General features: G+C 49.6%; 3 protein-coding genes across 3 annotated transcripts; 1 reads left to right on the top strand and 2 right to left on the bottom strand.

Annotated features, from left to right (window-relative positions):
- Positions 1-2966: 2966 nt before the first annotated feature.
- Positions 2967-4229, bottom strand: LOC123425019 (acyl transferase 15-like). The gene has a single exon (XM_045108691.1). It carries the CDS (start codon positions 4227-4229, stop codon positions 2967-2969), a length of 1263 nt encoding a protein of 420 aa, XP_044964626.1.
- A 379-nt stretch (positions 4230-4608) lies between these two features.
- LOC123425018 (acyl transferase 15-like) lies at positions 4609-5741 on the top strand. The gene is made up of 3 exons (XM_045108689.1): positions 4609-4618; positions 4978-5438; positions 5487-5741. The coding sequence occupies exons 1-3, from the start codon at positions 4609-4611 to the stop codon at positions 5739-5741; spliced, it is 726 nt and encodes a 241-aa protein (XP_044964624.1).
- Positions 5742-5798: 57 nt separating this feature from the next.
- Positions 5799-11566, bottom strand: LOC123424485 (DNA repair protein RAD5B). Its single transcript, XM_045108104.1, has 17 exons — positions 10943-11566; positions 10698-10831; positions 10444-10579; positions 10306-10356; positions 9951-10109; positions 9697-9848; positions 9525-9609; positions 8869-9075; positions 8468-8611; positions 8218-8367; positions 8008-8075; positions 7800-7922; positions 7571-7670; positions 7267-7379; positions 6609-7182; positions 6447-6518; positions 5799-6324 (listed from the first exon to the last, which is right to left on the bottom strand). Exons 1-17 carry the CDS (start codon positions 11474-11476, stop codon positions 6103-6105), a joined length of 3024 nt encoding a protein of 1007 aa, XP_044964039.1. The 5' UTR covers positions 11477-11566; the 3' UTR covers positions 5799-6102.
- Positions 11567-17621: the final 6055 nt, after the last annotated feature.

The following is a 17621-nucleotide window of genomic DNA, read 5'->3' as shown; positions in this document are numbered from 1 at the left end:
TTGAACAAAGGAGATCTATTGAGGACATTGATATCATTGAGTGTTCCCGGCAACCCAAAGAATGCATGCCAAATCCATGTGTCCTCCGATGCTACGGCCTCAAGCACACTGGTAGCATCACGGCTTTTACCGCAATACATTCCGTGCCATGCCTTTGGGTAATTTTTCCATCTACAATGCATGCAATCAAGACTACCAAGCATCCCCGGCCATCCCCTTTTTTCATTCATTTCCATTAATCTCTTTGTATCTTCCTCGTTTGGTGCCCGAAGATACTGCTCACCATACAACCGGATGACCAACTTGGCAAACCTACGGACGGACTCCGTGGTTGTATCTTGCCCAATGCGAATATACTCGTCGGTATAATCCGCGGGTATGCCATAAGCGAGTACCCGCATTGCCGCCGATATCTTTTGATATGCACTAAACCCCATGATACCGGCGGCGGATCTATGACGCTTAAAGTAATAGGAGGCGGCCTCACGATCAGTGATAATCTTCACAAACAAACTACGACGCATTCGGTACCTTCTGCGGAAGAGACGAGGAGGGTATGTAGGTACCTCCGCGAAGTAGTCTTGCATCAAATGCTCGTGTCCGAGAGCGCGGTTCCGGTAGATGGTGAGCCGCCCCATCTTCGACCCTCTCCTCTGATCCATAAGCTTCACACGGTCTTCAAACGCTTGCACGTCAACGAGGAGGCTCATCATCTCGACATCGTCGTCTTGCAACAACTCGTCAATGTCCGAATCGTCGGATGACGACAAATCCGACGAATCGGACAATGAGTCCATGTCATCGTTGTTCACCTCCATGTACATACCGAGTGGCAACAATTGTGAGTGCCAATGAAGCAAAAATTAAAAATTGAACTTTTTTTAAAAAAATCTCAACTTCGGGAGTCGGGGGCCGGCGTCGAGTGGGACGGGGACGCGTCGGGGGTCGGCGTCGAGCGGGGCGGGGACGCATCGGGGCCCGGCGTCGAGCGGGGAGGGGACGCGGGCGGGCGGCGTCCGGGGCGGTGAGCGGGCGACCGGGGCGGGGCGCGGAGGGGCGGCGGGTGGGCGGCGTCGATGCGGAGGGGCGGCGGGCTGGCGGCGACGGCGGTGGGATCGGGGGACGGCGCAGCGCGGGGATGAAACTTCCCTCCCGCGCGAGGGTGGAAGAGGAGTGCGGGTTGGGGGAAGTTTTTCCTCCCAACCCTCACTTCTACAGGTTGGAAAAATGTTTGAGGGTTGGACCTCTAATTTTTTTTACGGGTTTGAGGGTTTATGGGTTCTAGTCTACCCCTTTTTTTTGACGAAAACCGTAAAAAAGCAGTTATTTTTAGGGGTTTGAGGATTTGAGGGCTCTACTAAACTTGCTCTTAGAAGTATATGGCAACTCCAAGACATTATTTTTGTCTTGTCTTTCAAGTGTTATATGACAGATGTCTAGTGTTAGTAGGTGGCAACTCCTAAAGCTTTCAAATTATGGCAACTTTCAAATTATGACAACTGTAGTAGACCAAGTCATACATAACAATCGTTGTAGTTGTCCATAAATGACAACTGCACTTGATCTAAGATAACAACTGCACTTGATCTAAGTCCACTACTATCACAATTCCCCCCACCCCAAAAAAAACGCATATTATCATCTTCTTCTCGGGAACTTGTCACGTGGTTCTTGTATTCCCAAGGACAGTGGACAGTGCTGCTGATCGCGTCGGCTTTCTTTGTATTTTCTTTTTATTCTTTTTCAATAATTCGGTTGTGTATATCCTCAGTTGATATTGTGTTCCGAAGATCAGGCCCGGCCCTGAGGGGGGCGGGAGGGGCGGGAGGGGCGGCCGCCCCGGGCCCCCAAATCCAAGGGGCCCCGCCCTGATATGTGCAAGGACCACTACGCCAATCACTGGAGGCACCATTAGAGAACTCGAAGGTGTATCTCTACGAGGAAGAAGAAAGCGAAACATTTTCTCGTTAGCGTACTAGGCATTGGGCCTTTCCCTATTTAGCATCAAATGTGTGGGGTTAATGTGTGGTTGGGCCATCTTGTGTTGAGCTAGCAAGGCCGGTTTCTTTTTCGAAGATGGATTCACATATTCACGTGCTCGTCACTTATAGCAATGGGAAAAAAGCCCTGCAATGGAATCCTTTTTTTTACAATAGCCCTAAAAACTTAATACTACCTAGTTAAAAAAAACTAATACTACCTCGATCAATCAAAAAGGAAAAAATCTAAAAACGTGGCAAATTAGATGTAGTGGCACTTTTTCTGCGGGATAAGTGTAGTGGCACTTCAACACCTACCGTCGTCATGGCAAAAATATATCATCTTTTTAGGGTTAAAATATATAATTTGGAACATTGATTTATGTTATAGATTGATACTGATTTTCTTTTTGCGTCGGACGTTGATACTGTTATACCAGCTTTATTTAGTCATACTATATTTTTGAGTTTATATGTTCGTATTATCTGACTGTATTTTTTATTTGGATGATTATATATTTTAGTATATGTTATCTATTAATTTCTTCTACAAAAGTTAATATACCGTGCCACTTAGGTACCACCAACGTTTGATATCCTATATGCCCGTGATCGGAGACGCCCCATAACCACCCTGCAGGCAGCCATGCCGAGAGGAGACATCACTACGTCTATCATCTACCGTGCCAACACCATTTCAGAGAAAAAATGTCCCTGGTTCTGATTATTAACACGGACGTTGCTTACTTTGCATCTATTAATGTTAATAATAAAAACAGGGGCCTAATAGTCTACTTCCGCCCCGGGCCCCCAAAAACTTAGGACCGGCCCTGCCGAAGATCAGGTGAAAATGATATCATGCATCTTCATTTTCCCTTGGTCAAAAATGTTGCCTCTTTGCAACTTTTTTTCATACTTGAATTTGTAAAATGCGGAGTAGCAATGAACGGACGGCAAGTTCCATGGAACTTCTCCACTATCACAAGTTTACGTGCACGACTTCAGATCTGCTAATGCGGCGAGCTCTGCTAGGAAGGCGTCGGCATGCTCCGGCCTGACGCAGGCCGACATGACGCCGACCCCGTCCTTGTCCGGCGGGCACACGACGCAGCACGGCACCACCGTCTCCTCCACTTGCCACGTCACCCGCGCCGGCCTCCCGCCGCCGAAGTCCACCGCCTCCAACCCCAGGTTCCTCCAGCTCGACACCACCAGCGTGTTGTACAGCGGCGCCACCCCGTGCTCCGCTGCAGTACCCGCTCCGCCGGCGCCGGGAGCGAGCAGCAGGTCGGGTACCCTCTCCTTCGCGCGCCGGATCATCCTCGCCACGTCCGCGGCGGTGCCGTGCGCCACCGCGCCGCGCGTCGCCGTCATCGACTGCACCACCATGCAGTTGCCGTAGTACCCGGGCCTGGCGCCGACGAGCCGGCGCACGTTGGCCGAGAAGGACAGCGCCACGGGGGCATCGTCGGAGCCGGAGACGATGGCCGCGCGGGTCCGGCACTGCCACAGCACTGCTGCGACGGCCTCGAACACCGTGCACGGGTCGCCGAGCCCGGCGGCGTCGAACTCGGCTCTGACGCTGCCGATCAGGCCGGCGGGGACGGTGACGCCGAGGAGCGCCAAGTCCCGGTTGAACACGCAGCTGAGCGCCCGCTTCTGCGCGGCGATCATCGAATGCGGGAGGCGCGGGAGCGAGCCATCGTCGGCGCGGAGCGGCCGGACGGACGGCGCCGGCGACGCCCCACGCGCGAGCTCGCCGACGGCACCCAGGAGCTGCGCCATGCCCTCTCCGTCGGCCAGCACGTGGTTCCACGTCGCCGCGACGGCGAACCCCCCGCAGGCGAACTCGGTGACCTGCACAAGCAGCAGCGGGTCGGCGCGGCGGCAGATCCCGCCGGGGTACCGCGCGACGAGGCCGCCGAGCAGCGGCACCGCGACGTCCGCCAGCGCGTAGCCCGCCGACGCGGCGACGAACAACACGCCTGCTGCGCCCTCGATGCGCAGGAGCTCGCCCTCGGCTGCGAGGCGGCCGGCGACGGGGCAGTAGTGGGCGAGCGCCTCCGAGAGCGCCGCCCTGATGATCTCCGCCGGCTCGGGGATCGACCGGTCGAAGAGGAGCAGCACGGTGACACCAAGAGGGACGGCGGACCTGTCGAAGGAGGAGGTGAGGTGGACGATGGCGTCGTCCCCACCGGGTGGGCCGACAACGAGCACCGGCGAAGACTTGGTTACCACCGTGGCGCCCATCGTTGGATACTGTAGAGAGATCAGCCGGTTCGAGCTAGCTGCCATTGCTGGCCGGCGACGGGGCTGTATATAAGCCTTTCCTTGTTGGATGTGGCGCCAAAGTGCAGCGATAGCTTGTGAGAAATAGAATCCTACTGCTGCAAACTGTTTCAACTCATAAGATTCGCCTGCCTCTTCACGTCTACAATGACTACTATTACGTACTACCTCCTTTCTAAAATACGAGTATAAGACTTTATATACTAATACAAATATATATAGAGATACATCTTAGAATATATATTCATTTATTTTGTTTTGTATGTGATAAAATCTTTAAAAAGACTTATATTTAGGAACAGAGAAAATACAAGGTTTGACGCGCTTTGCTGCGCGGTCGATGTTGTTTGGTTTCTTAAATAAATAATCATATTTTTTAAATATAATATACGTTGCTCTTCCAAATAGGTAAATTTTTTAAGTTTGATCGAATTTATAAAAAATATATATTAGAATCAATAATATCAAATTGATATCTTCTGTTTCATCATGAAATGAATTTTTATATTTTTATATTTAATATTGGGATGTTGATATTTTTGCTCTTAACTTGGAAGAATTGGGGAACATAGTAAATCAAAAGAATTGACTCGGAGTGCTTCTAGCCCGACACCGGCGCGACCAACCGACCTCTACTCCAACCCGGCGGCTCGGTGGCCCGTCATGGCCGTCGTCCGCACATAGTTCCTGTGCGACTGTGCGTCGTCAGGGAGCTCGCGCGGGGCTTCCTCGGCGCCGTCCGTCACGCCGCTCCGCGCCGACGACGGCTCGCTCCTGCGCCTCCCGTCGTCGATGGTCGCCGCACAGAAGCAGGCGCCCAGCTCCACGTTCAAAATGAACTTCGCGCTCCTGGACGTCATCGTCCCCACCGGCGTGATCGGCCGCGTCAGGGCCGAGTTCGACGCAGTCGGCCTCGGCGACCCGTCCACGGTGTTCGAGGCCGTGGCGGCGGTGCTGTGGCAGTGCCGGACCCTGGCAGCCGTCGTCTCCGTGTCCGACGAGGCCCCCGTGACCCTCTCGTTCGCCGCCAACATGCGCCGGCTCGTCGGCGCCAAGGCCGGGTACTACGGCAACTGCGCGGTGCTGCAGTCGCTGACCTCGACACGCGGCGCCGCTGCGGACGTGGCGAGGATGATCCGGCGCGCGAACGAGAGGATCCCCGACCTGCTCGTCCCCGGCGGCGCAGCGACGGAGCAGGGGGCGGTGGCGCTGACGTAGAACACGCTGGCGGTCTCGAGCTGGAGGAACCTGGGGTTCGAGGCGCCGGACTTCGGCGGCGGGAGGCCGGCGCGGGTGACATGGCATGGTGAGGAGACGGCGGTGCCAGGGGGCGTCGTGTGCCCGCCAGGCAAGGACGGCGACAACTGCGGTGTCAGCGTGATATCACTCTGCGTCAGGCCGGAGCACGCCGACGCCTTCCTAGCAGAGCTCGCCGCCATGTCGCCAGCGTCCATGCCATCCTCGTCGCCATGAATATGTAAACTTGTAAAGCTGTGACAGTGGAAGCTGTAATAATTCAAGTATGAAAACTGGCTCAAATGATGACTATTTTACTCCATGATTGAACAGAGGATATCAGCTCCTCATTTCAAATAAATTCTTCAAGATTTCTGCTTCGAATTCAAGATAAACCACTAGACAAAATATACAGCTGCCTGGCTGTGACTGGGGATACATGAACAAAACTGGAAGGGGGCACAACGCACACCCATTCCACCCCCAATCACAAAGGTCTGAACCTTCGGCCATCTTCCCTACATACTACTGCTACTACTACTACCAAGGGCCTGAAGCTACTACCACTACTGTACAAAATCCTGGAGCCGGAGCTCCATCATTTGAAGAGCATCTTGAGCTCCTCGATGCGCGAGCTGCGGACCTCCTCGTCCGTCAGCGCCCCGGCGATCATCCGCTGCTTGCGCCCCTGCACCTGCTGCATCCGCTCCTCCACTGTGTCCTTGACGATGAACCGCCTCACCTGGACCGCCCTCTTCTGCCCGATGCGGTGGATCCGCATGATGGCCTGCTCCTCCACCGCAGGGTTCCACCACGGATCCTGTATCAACACACAACAGAAATCAGTTATTGTCACAGATTGCTACCTCAGGGAATGAATTGCCAAGCAAAAGTAGTTCACTCAATTCACTGGGTTGACACACAGGGTTGAGATGGAATTACCATGAGGAAGACATTGGAGGCAGCAGTGAGATTCAGGCCCACACCACCAGCTTTGAGTGACATCAACAGCACCTAATTAATTTCCAGGGATAAAAGATCAGCAAATGAAAATGCTTCAAGAATCATCAAAATATCAGGACAAATAAATGCATGCATACATACCAGCTTGTCCTTGCTTTGACTGAACTCATTGAGGATCTTCTCCCTGTGCTTCTGGGTTACCTTCCCATCAAACCTCAAGAACTTGATCCCCTTATGGTTCAAGGGGATCTCAAGAAGGTCAAAGAAGGAAGTGAACTGGCTGAACACGATGCTCTTCTCCCCCTTCTTCCCGAGGTCCTTCAGGGTCGCAAGGAGCCTCACCACCTTGCATGAATCCTTCCAGTTGTTCTTGGCATCAACCTCGTAGCGGCACTGGACAGGCAGCATGATCAGATCAGCCTTGGTGATGGGGCTTCGGCAGATAGGGCAGGCCCCCCCAGCCGGCGTGCTCCAGCTGGAAAGGAGGCACTCACGGCACATACGGTGCGCGCAAGGGGTGATCACAGGGTCATCAGAAGTCGACTCAAAGCAGATAGGGCACTCTGCGGCCGTGCCCTGGCGGATCTCCTCGACAACCTCCTCCACAAATGCTCGCGAGGGTACAATGGCACGGCATCCAGGATCATTGCGTGCCCCTTTAAGGAACCGTTCAGCTAGCTCGTCTAGGTCAGTGTACTTTTTGGTATCAGCTTTGCTGCATATTGAGAGTTCAGCAAAGAAATTAGAAGATGAGCCAATGAAATGCAAGACAGTGGTTTTGTTGCGATTAATGGCTAACCTGATGACCAGGAAAGGGTGATCACAGCACTGCCTTAGACGAAGAAGTAGCTCAAGAATATTAGCATAGTTGTTAAGAACATTGCCTTGTGCCACAAACTTATCGAACTGAACCTGTTGGAATGGAAGACCGTTGAGTTAGAAATGAAAAGAAACTTGTCCATGAACTAGAGGTATGCTGATTTTGTAGTGGTACAAAGTACAAATCATTAAATTCTTGCCAAGATGAACAAGAAATATAAAACTTCCATCCTTTCAGTAACTAATCAACAAAACTAGGCACATAAACTCTTACAAGCATATACCTTTGATCTCCTGAAAAGCGCTTCATAGAAATCACGTTCCTCAATAGACTGTTCGCATTCCACAACCTCAATGTTAGCTGGTGGGAGGACCAATATGGGCCTGAAACAAGCATCAGAGGCATGTGGTCAACAATAGTTCCAAGTGGAAAGGCACTTATACACATTCAAAAAAAGGCACTTATTTATGCAACTAAGAATTTCAAAGAAAAACAAAATAAGAAATGCATACTTTCCCATCTTGTCTTTTGTTTCCTTGGTTCTCCTCAGCATGAGCGGCCTAAGAATAGCCTTGACAAGCTTCAATCCCCTCTCATCACCATTCTCATAAGGTCTCTGAATCAGCTTCTGCCACCTAGAGGGAAATCAAAACAGCTTGTGAATCAGGTTATAAATTTTCAGCCACAAGTATTTGAAGTGAAAGTCTGATAAAGCCATACCAATTTGAATTACACCATGGCTCTACACGTAAGAAGCAAAGAAGACTGTAAAGGTCCTCCAAATTATTCTGCAGCAAATGTGATCGTATAAGTTACTGTTTCCAAAAACTACAAAAGGATGGATAAAAAATTCTAACATTAACAATACTTGGAATTATTACATCCAAATGTGATGTAAAAGAAGTACAAATGCAATGGCCGAAAACACACCTGCAACGGTGTACCGGTTAGGCACCATCTGCATTGCGAGCTTAACATATAAGCTGCTTGGGCAGCTTTAGTTTTGGGAGACTTGATTGTATGTGCTTCATCAAGTACTATTCTATACCAATCTATCCTGTGAAAGGCACTGCTACCATCCTGTAAAGGTACCACATTCATTAGTTAAATGAGACAGGTATGTTTCCAAAGAAAAACTATTATCTTCAAACTTGACATAAAAGGCCATTGACAAACTTACAGCTTTATGAGCTGATTGAAGGACACCATAGGTCGTCAAGACAACAGTATGTTCAGCCATCAATTTGAGGTCACCAGTTCTATCACCACCATAGTATACAAATACAGAAATTGCTCCCGGTGTTGAATGTGCTTCCAGTTCATCCTACAAGCAGGAATAATGAGGACAGCGCTAACGTTATTTACTTGTGTAGTGAAATTCTCTTACAGACAAACAAGTTGATTGAAGATGCAAGGAAAAACATCATAAAACTGCAATCTGGCATTGCAATTTCAGCTATTCTGATGTTGATTGCAGACTCTAGCAGTTCACTGGACCGAAAAAGGCTAGATATCTACTAACTGTAACCGTAACCCCAGAGATTTAACATTTTTATGAGTCACTCCTGTAGACATGCTTACCTTCCATTGACCCAACAATGCCATGGGACACACAATAAGGGTACCTCCTCTTATAGAGGGGGTCGAAGTGCGTGTTCTGGTATCACGACCTCTTACAGGCCTTATTATGTCTCTTTCTATGTAGTCGGAATGCTCCCCCCTTGGATTTGACAGTATCAGGGCAATAGTCATGACAGTTTTGCCAAGACCCATTGCATCTGCCAGTATCTACAAAAGCAAAGATAACACATAAATACTTCTCATAATAGTACCACATAACTATGATCTGGTGAGGCAAATGAAAGCATTGTAAATACATAAAAAAAATATAGAAACATAATTCAAAGAATCATTTCTTAGGCTTAAAGTCTATCAACTAATATCAGTGTGGTAAGCATAGTGTCACCAAACATGCACAAACAGGACTTCAGCATCCTCAACAAAAGGCAATCATAAGTATTCATTTCCAGAAACATGCACAAACAGGATTTCAGAATCCTCAACAAAAGGAAATCATAAGTATTCATTTGCTATTGGAATAGTTAACCAACATATTAAAAACAGTGTTGGCAAATCAATTAAGAAACAACAAGATGCAAGGCAAAATGATATACCCTACATTTCCTAATATAATGTAAACCAGGCACATACACGAGGAACCATCATAAGAGACTTACCCCTCCCCGTGTCGTCTTACTTAAACTTGGAAACTTGGTTGTCGCTTCACCAGAGAAAACATTAATGTACACAGCAGGAGCCCTCCTGGGAAAACAAGCCATTACAGTGATTAGCAATGACCATTATCAAAATTCTTTTAAAATTACACAAATAACACAGAAAAGCACACACTTGTCAGCAATAGTGTAGGCACTAAAGCAGGGATCAATAGCATTTTTTGATTCATCGTCAATGCATCCCTTCTCCAATTCTGACATCCAAAAGAGAGCTTCTTTCTGATACGGTTTGAGAACAGAAACAAGAGTACGTGGTGGCTCTGCTTCCTATTTTACACATTGTAGACCAATATTCAAAATGGTACATTAGTTTCCATGCAAATAGAATAGTACGAGCAAGAGTGAAACAGAAATGCTCTTTGTTGTTACCTTCAAGTCATATATTTCAGCTGTGCCAATAATTTTGTTCAAGGCAGCTTCTGAAATGGCCTGCTCATCAGCGGCCTGCTCCGGAAAAGTTTGCCCAGCTGTGCGACGGGTTTCAAGTCCAACGATAGGAGTTGATTCATCATCTCCATTGGTGTCGCCCTAATTTATGTGCCAGAAATTTCTAATAAGCTATCATCAAAGATAAATACAGAAACAAATCGGCTTACAAATGTAGAACAGCAACAGAAAACAAGAGGGTTTAGTTATCATTGTATACTTGCTTTGTTACGGATGCTACAGATACACACTGAACAATTTGGAACAGTAACAGACAATAAGAGGAGTTTTAGCTCACCCTCAGATTCCACGGTCGCTTTCTCGTGAGCTCATCAAGAGTGAAATCAGCCTGCAAAACAAACATGTATACCGAATCAATCAGTCACCATGAACACCACAAGAACTGCATAGTTGAATCGATTGGCTTCAGTTATACCTTGACAGATGCCCTTAGCTTGAGTAACTTGAACAGAGCATGAAGAGGGTTGTCTGAATAATCAACATTTGCAGGAGCAAGCTGGCTCAAGGATGAGTTGTCGCCTTCGGTGAACACTGACTTGTGGATGTAGAAGCTGTAGGAGCAACATTTAGCATTGATCAGACTTGCAGACAAAATTATGTAATGTACTGGGGGAAAAAAAACAAGATAAATCACACAGCAAAGCACATTGTATCATCATCAGCCATTACCTGACATAGAGCAAGATGTCCTGCATCAGCCTCAGCTCCATTGTCTGAAACACGATCTTCCCCTGAATCTTTACTTTGGAAGAGTTCACCAGCGGGACAAGGCACTTTGTCCACTCCGGAGATAGCTTTCCAATCTGCAATAGCCATCAGAAGTTGCACAAGATTAAGATGATTTTGCACAGAAAAGGTAGCAATTCCAATCATCTGTCCACAATGCATCAAGAGATCAATGAAGAGCAGTTCACCTCTCCGGCGCGCTTGGTCGAGAAGCGCACAATCTGTAACAACGACGCCGCCTTCTTGGCCGACATCTTGATGCCACAGTTGGCCCTGTCGTAGGACGGGAAGCCGAAATGGACAATCTCCCCGGCGTCGAGCATCTTCCTGCCGCTGTGCGTGGACAGCCCGGCGACGTAGGACTTGTCGACGAGGAACCAGTCGGGCTCCAGCGGGAAGTCCCCGAGCTCGGCCTCCGGCGCCGCCACGACCATCTTCCAATCGCTCTTCGGCGGGGCCGCGATGGCGCTTGCCATCTGCGGCCGCTGCCGCTGCGGCGGGGTGTGCATCTTGGCGGCCTCTCGCGGCGGAACAACCCGGATCGGCTGCGGGTCGTACATCCGCGCGGCCTCCTCCGGCGGAATGGCCCGGATGGGCCGCGGGTTGAGGTAGGGAAGCGGGTGCGTCGCCGTGAGCTGGACCACGTCCTCCTCTTCCCGGACCCTCTTCTTCGACCTCGGCGCGGCATCGATGACCTCCACCTCGTCGCTGTCGCAATCCATCTTGACCGGCCGCGGCACGAGGCTTATGCCGCAGCCGCCAGCGCGGGAGCGGGGGCGGCCGCTGGTAACCTCCTCCTCCTCCTCCTTGACGCGGCGGGGCGGCGGCAAAGGGGCCACTTTGGCGGGAGGGGGGCAGAGAGGCCGCTCCTTCTTGGGCACGTCGACGGCCTCGGTCTTCACCCTGAACTTGGTCGCCAGCGTGAGGGCAGCGTCGCGCTCCGCCTTGGCGCGGACATTCTCGGCGTCGAGGAGCTCGTCGATGGCGCGCTCGGCGGCGGCATCGGCGTCGGTGTCACCGTCGTCGAGGAGCGCGTTGATGGCGCGGTCGGCGTTGCCGCCGCAGCGGGAGAGCGCAGCGAGGACGCGGGCCTCCGGGAGCGCGGCGCCGAGCACCGCGCGGATGGCCGCGACCTCGGCGGCGAAGAGCTCGGCCTGGCTGGGGGACTCCTGCCAGACGCCGTCGCACGTCATGGCGGCGGCCGCCGGCTCGGCGGGACTGGCACTGGCCTCTTCCGGCGGCGGTGGATGGAGTGGGCGGGGGCGGATGGGGATTCGGAGCGCGGGAGGCGCGGCGGACGGGGGGGGGGGAGTGGGGGCTGGATTGGGGGGAAACCGGCGAGGGTTTGGCGAGGTTTTATGGGGATTTCTTTTTGGCGCGTGAGGAGGGAAATGGTTTTTGGCGGGGGAGGGAAAGTGAAAAGATTAGAATGGTGGCGGTGAGGTGAAAATTACAGCAGGGTTTGGGGGTGGAAAGCCCAGCCGCTGCCACGTGGGCCCTGCCAAGTTGGTATGGGCACTGCCATAGTTTACCAGCCATCTAAATAAAGACCTGATCGGAGGTCCCCTTCTCATGTCGAGCTAAAGATCAATGAGAAGCTAGCGAAACTTTATCGCAGGGAAGAGACCCATGTGGCCTCAACGGTCCAGGGTTGAATGGTTGACTTCGGGGGAAAGGACGATCAAAAAAATCTAAGTGGTGGCGTGCGCATCCCGTCCTTCTTGTGTGGCGGTTGTGCGGTTCGGGTAGAAAGCAATCCTTTCATGTGGGCCCGTAATATCTGGTTCGGTCGCGCTATACCGGCAGTGACTGTTTTTTTCTGAAACAACTACAGTTAGCTTGGTTTGATGCAGTTAAAGTATAGCATGCAAAATAATGCATGGGTCGGGCTGACTAAGGATTGCTGCTATATAATACATGTATAATATTGCAGTTGCAACTCCTCTTTTTTCCCTTGTTTACTCACTGGTCACTAGTGAACCTTGAAAGCCTAAGGATCGTGGTTCTCAGATATTTTCACATGCTTGCAAGTTGAAAGCCTAGGAAAGATTATCTGAAAAAGTTTTTATCGTCGAGATAATAATCTGGCAACTACGGTTTTCTTCACCGGGTAAATACACGCATTTTTGCTTAAATCTGACGACTACAATTGTTTAAAACCAACAACCACATCTATTTTACCTGACAAGCATCGGAAAATATCTGACAACCACATCTACTTAAATCTGTCAATTACACTTGCTTAACCATGGCAATCATGTATCATGTAATAATGTGGCAACTGAGAACATGTAGTGCAACTTAACAAGTTTAAAAATTTGGCAACTAAGTACATTATAATCTGCTGACTAACATGTTTAGCATGGCTCCCAAGTACAAGTAATGTATGTCAGTATATGGCAACTAATCACTTCATAATTTGAAAACTAAATATTTTTAACTTGACAAGTATGATAGTTAGCACATGCACGTCGAAATAAGTCAGAATAGTGGATGCCTACTTTCACTGTACCTAGCGCTGCCATGCATGTTTCTCGTTTTGGCCTTTTGTGATGCCTCATATGCATACGCTTCCATGTGATGTCATCCTGTCACGTCCTTTTCAAGAAGAAAGGAGATTCATGCAGTACATGCCACTTCATGTGCATGAAGAGGCTTAGAGAGTTGAGTGACAGGTGAGTGAGACCTAAAACACGATTTAGGATGCGGATTAGTAGCCGCCGCACGGGAACGCCTACGTGCGGCGCCTCTACGTAGTCGACTCCTTAGAAGGAAGAAGAACATGATAAAGGCACTCTGGAACTCCTTCAGAGTGTTGTCTGATGATCCCGATGAACTCAGGGCAATGACACATGATTTTCATAAAGAGTTGTATACTTCAGAGGGGACCCAGAACATGGACGAGGTCCTCAACACAGTTCCCAGCAAGGTGTCGACTGAGATGCATATATGTGCGCCATATATAAATGATGAGATGAAGACGACTCTTTTCAAATGTTCCCAACTAAATTCCCCGGTCCAGATGGTTTCCCGACACATTTTTACCAAAGGCACTGGGACTTGTGTGGTGCCGAAGTGACAAGGGCAGTCTTGGCTATTCTAAGGGGTGAAGAAAGTCCGGAGAGCATCAACGGAATAGTACTGGTTTTGATCCCCAAGGTAACAAACTCGTCCCTACTTACTCAATTCAGACCAATCGGCTTATATAATGTCCTCTACAAGATAGCATCCAATGTGATGGAAAATAGGTTGAAGCAAATCCTACCGGATATTATTTCTAAAGAACAATCAGCTATCGTCCCTAGGAGGCTCATCACGGATAACATTATCTATGCTTATGAATGTTTACACTTTATGAAACGCAGCAATGCCAAAGCAAATAGCTATTGTGCATTGAAAGTTGTCATGATGAAGGCATATGATAGGTTAGAGTGGAATTACTTGGAAGTTATGATGCTGAAATTGGGGTTTGATCAAGCCTGGGTTCACACGATCATGGGCATGGTCTGGTTTGTATCCTTCTCAGCTATGTTTAATGGAGAAAGACTTGAACATTTTGTGCCAAGTAGATGTATCCTGCATGGAGATCCAATTTCCACATATCTTTTCTTAATAGCGACAGAGGGCCTTTCGTGCCTCCCGAAATCCATTTCTTCGTCATCACTGGGCGGCATCAAGGTGGCTCCTACAGCTCGGGCTGTGAATCACCTTCTTTTTGCTGATGACAACCTACTGTTGTTTAAGTCAAGCATTGATGGGGCAGTTCAAGTATCAAACCTACTAGATAGATATTGTTTGACATCGGGGCAACGAATAAATCATGATAAATCTTCTAGCTTATTCAGTCGGGGTTGCCCGCAAGGGGTACGTGATAGTACAAAAACTACTTTGTTGGTTCAAAATGAATCTCTCAGTGACCGGTATCTGGGTATGCCAACTCATGTGGGTCACTCGAAGAATGGGACGTTCAAATATTTGCATGATCGAGTATGGGAGAAAGTTAAAGGGTGGACGGAGAAACTCTTGTCTGCAGCAGGAAACGATGTGTTGACCAAATCAGTGGCGTAGGCCATCCCGGTGTACTCGATGTAATGTTTTTGCCTACCCCGTGGCTTATGTGACAGTGTAACCTCTCTGATCAGGCAATTCCGGTGGGGAAGTAAGCAAGGGAAACGAAAGCCGGCATGGGTAGCTTGGGATGTGATGACAAAGCCCAAACACTTGGGTGGAGTTGGCTTTCGCGATCTAGATATTTGAAATCTAGCTCTTTTGGCCAGACAATCTTGGCGTATGATACAAAACACTGATGCTCTTGTTGAGTAAATAGGCAATTTTCCGAGTAGATTAATCCATGAAATAATTACTAACATGGCATTGACTAGGTTCATGACATACTGATCACGGAGTATACTAGCAAGTACTACGCATATAGCAGAAACATCTACGCATATAGCAGAAGCATCTACGCATATAGGCAATACTAATAGTGCAGACAGAAACAGGAGAGAGATAAACCTATCATACCCTCCGATCGGCCAATTGGCCGTAGCAACAGCGGTGGCGGCGGCAGTATCCTCTGCCGCCTTCTTCTCGGCTTCGGCCTTCTCGCGGACGAGACGGTCAACTTCGCTTGGTGAAGACATGGCGATGACGAGGGCGACGCGAACGTAGACGAAGCAGACGGACGGAGGCGAGCAGTCGCATGATCGCTCCCCAAAAACCTAATCGCCCCTCTCCCGTACATGAACCGGAGAGGCGGGGTTTCGGAGGCCTGCTCTCCCGTCGACCGTGTACGCGGTAAACGGGACGGAGTCGCCGGCGGCAGCAGCAGCAAAAGGAACGAACGCGTGAGGCAGATGCGATTTGATTCTCGTGACGGCTAGGGTAGGCAATGTTGGAATTATGCCCTAGAGGCAATAATAAATGTATAGTTATTATTGTAATTCCTGTATCAAGATAATAGATTATTATCCATGCTATAATTGTATTGAATGAAGACTCATTTACATGTGTGGATACATAGACGAAACACCGTCCCTAGCATGCCTCTAGTTGGCTAGCCAGTTGATCGATGATAGTCAGTGTCTTCTGATTATGAACAAGGTGTTGTTGCTTGATAACTGGATCACGTCATTAGGAGAATCACGTGATGGACTAGACCCAAACTAATAGACGTAGCATGTTGATCGTGTCATTTTGTTGCTACTGTTTTCTGCGTGTCAAGTATTTATCCCTATGACCATGAGATCATATAACTCACTGACACCGGAGGAATGCTTTGTGTGTATCAAACGTCGCAACGTAACTGGGTGACTATAAAGATGCTCTACAGGTATCTCCGAAGGTGGTAGTTGAGTTAGTATGGATCAAGACTGGGATTTGTCACTCCGTGTGACGGAGAGGTATCTCAGGGCCCACTCGGTAATACAACATCACACACAAGCCTTGCAAGCAATGTAACTTAGTGTAAGTTGCGGGATCTTGTATTACGGAACGAGTAAAGAGACTTGCCGGTAAACGAGGTTGAAATAGGTATACGGATACTGACGATCGAATCTCGGGCAAGTAACATACCGAAGGACAAAGGGAATGACATACGGGATTATACGAATCCTTGGCACTGAGGTTCAAACGATAAGATCTTCGTAGAATATGTAGGATCCAATATGGGCATCCAGGTCCCGCTGTTGGATATTGACCGAGGAGTCTCTCGGGTCATGTCTACATAGTTCTCGAACCCGCAGGGTCTGCACACTTAAGGTTCGACGTTGTTTTATGCGTATTTGAGTTATATGGTTGGTTACCGAATGTTGTTCGGAGTCCCGGATGAGATCACGGACGTCACGAGGGTTTCCGGAATAGTCCGGAAACGAAGATTGATATATAGGATGACCTCATTTGATTACCGGAAGGTTTTCGGAGTTACCGGGAATGTACCGGGAATGACGAATGGGTTCCGGGAGTTCACCGGAGGGGGCAACCCACTCCGGGGAAGCCCATAGGCATTTGGGGGGGGTCACACCAGCCCTTAGTGGGCTGGTGGGACAGCCCACCAATCCCCTATGCGCCAAGAGAGAAAAAATCAAAGGAAAGAAAAAAAAAGGAAGAAGTGGGAAGGGGGAAGGACTCCCTCCCACCAAACCAAGTAGGACTCGGTTTGGGGGGGGAGAGTCCTCCCCCCTGGCTCGGCCGACCCCTTGGGGATCCCTTGGACCCCAAGGCAAGGTCCCCCTCCCTCCTCCTATATATATGGGGCTTTTAGGGCAGATTAGAGACGACTTTCTCACGGCTGCCCGACCACATACCTCCATAGTTTTTCCTCTAGATCGTGTTTCTGCGGAGCTCGGGCGGAGCCCTGCTGAGACAAGATCATCACCAACCTCCGGAGCGCCGTCACGCTGCCGGAGAACTCTTCTACCTCTCCGTCTCTCTTGCTGGATCAAGAAGGCCGAGATCATCGTCGAGCTGTACGTGTGCTGAACGCGGAGGTGCCGTTCGTTCGGTACTAGATCGTGGGACTGATCGCAGGATTGTTCGCGGGGCGGATCGAGGGACGTGAGGACGTTCCACTACATCAACCGCGTTCTCTAACGCTTCTGCTGTATGATCTACAAGGGTACGTAGATCACTCATCCCCTCTCGTAGATGGACATCACCATGATAGGTCTTCGTGCGCGTAGGAAAATTTTTGTTTCCCATGCGACGTTCCCCAACAGTGGCATCATGAGCTAGGTTCATGCATAGATGTCTTCTCGAGTAGAACACAAAAGGTTTTGTGGGCGGTGATGTGCGTTTTGCTGCCCTCCTTAGTCTTTTCTTGATTCCGCGGTATTGTTGGATTGAAGCGGCTTGGACCGACATTACTCG

The sequence above is a fragment of the Hordeum vulgare genome, chromosome 2H (genome assembly GCF_904849725.1).
Source record: "Hordeum vulgare subsp. vulgare chromosome 2H, MorexV3_pseudomolecules_assembly, whole genome shotgun sequence".
In the NCBI taxonomy this organism is placed as follows: domain Eukaryota; kingdom Viridiplantae; phylum Streptophyta; class Magnoliopsida; order Poales; family Poaceae; genus Hordeum; species Hordeum vulgare.
Note: the sequence above shows the minus strand (reverse complement) of the source record. Positions and strands in the feature narration are given on the sequence as shown.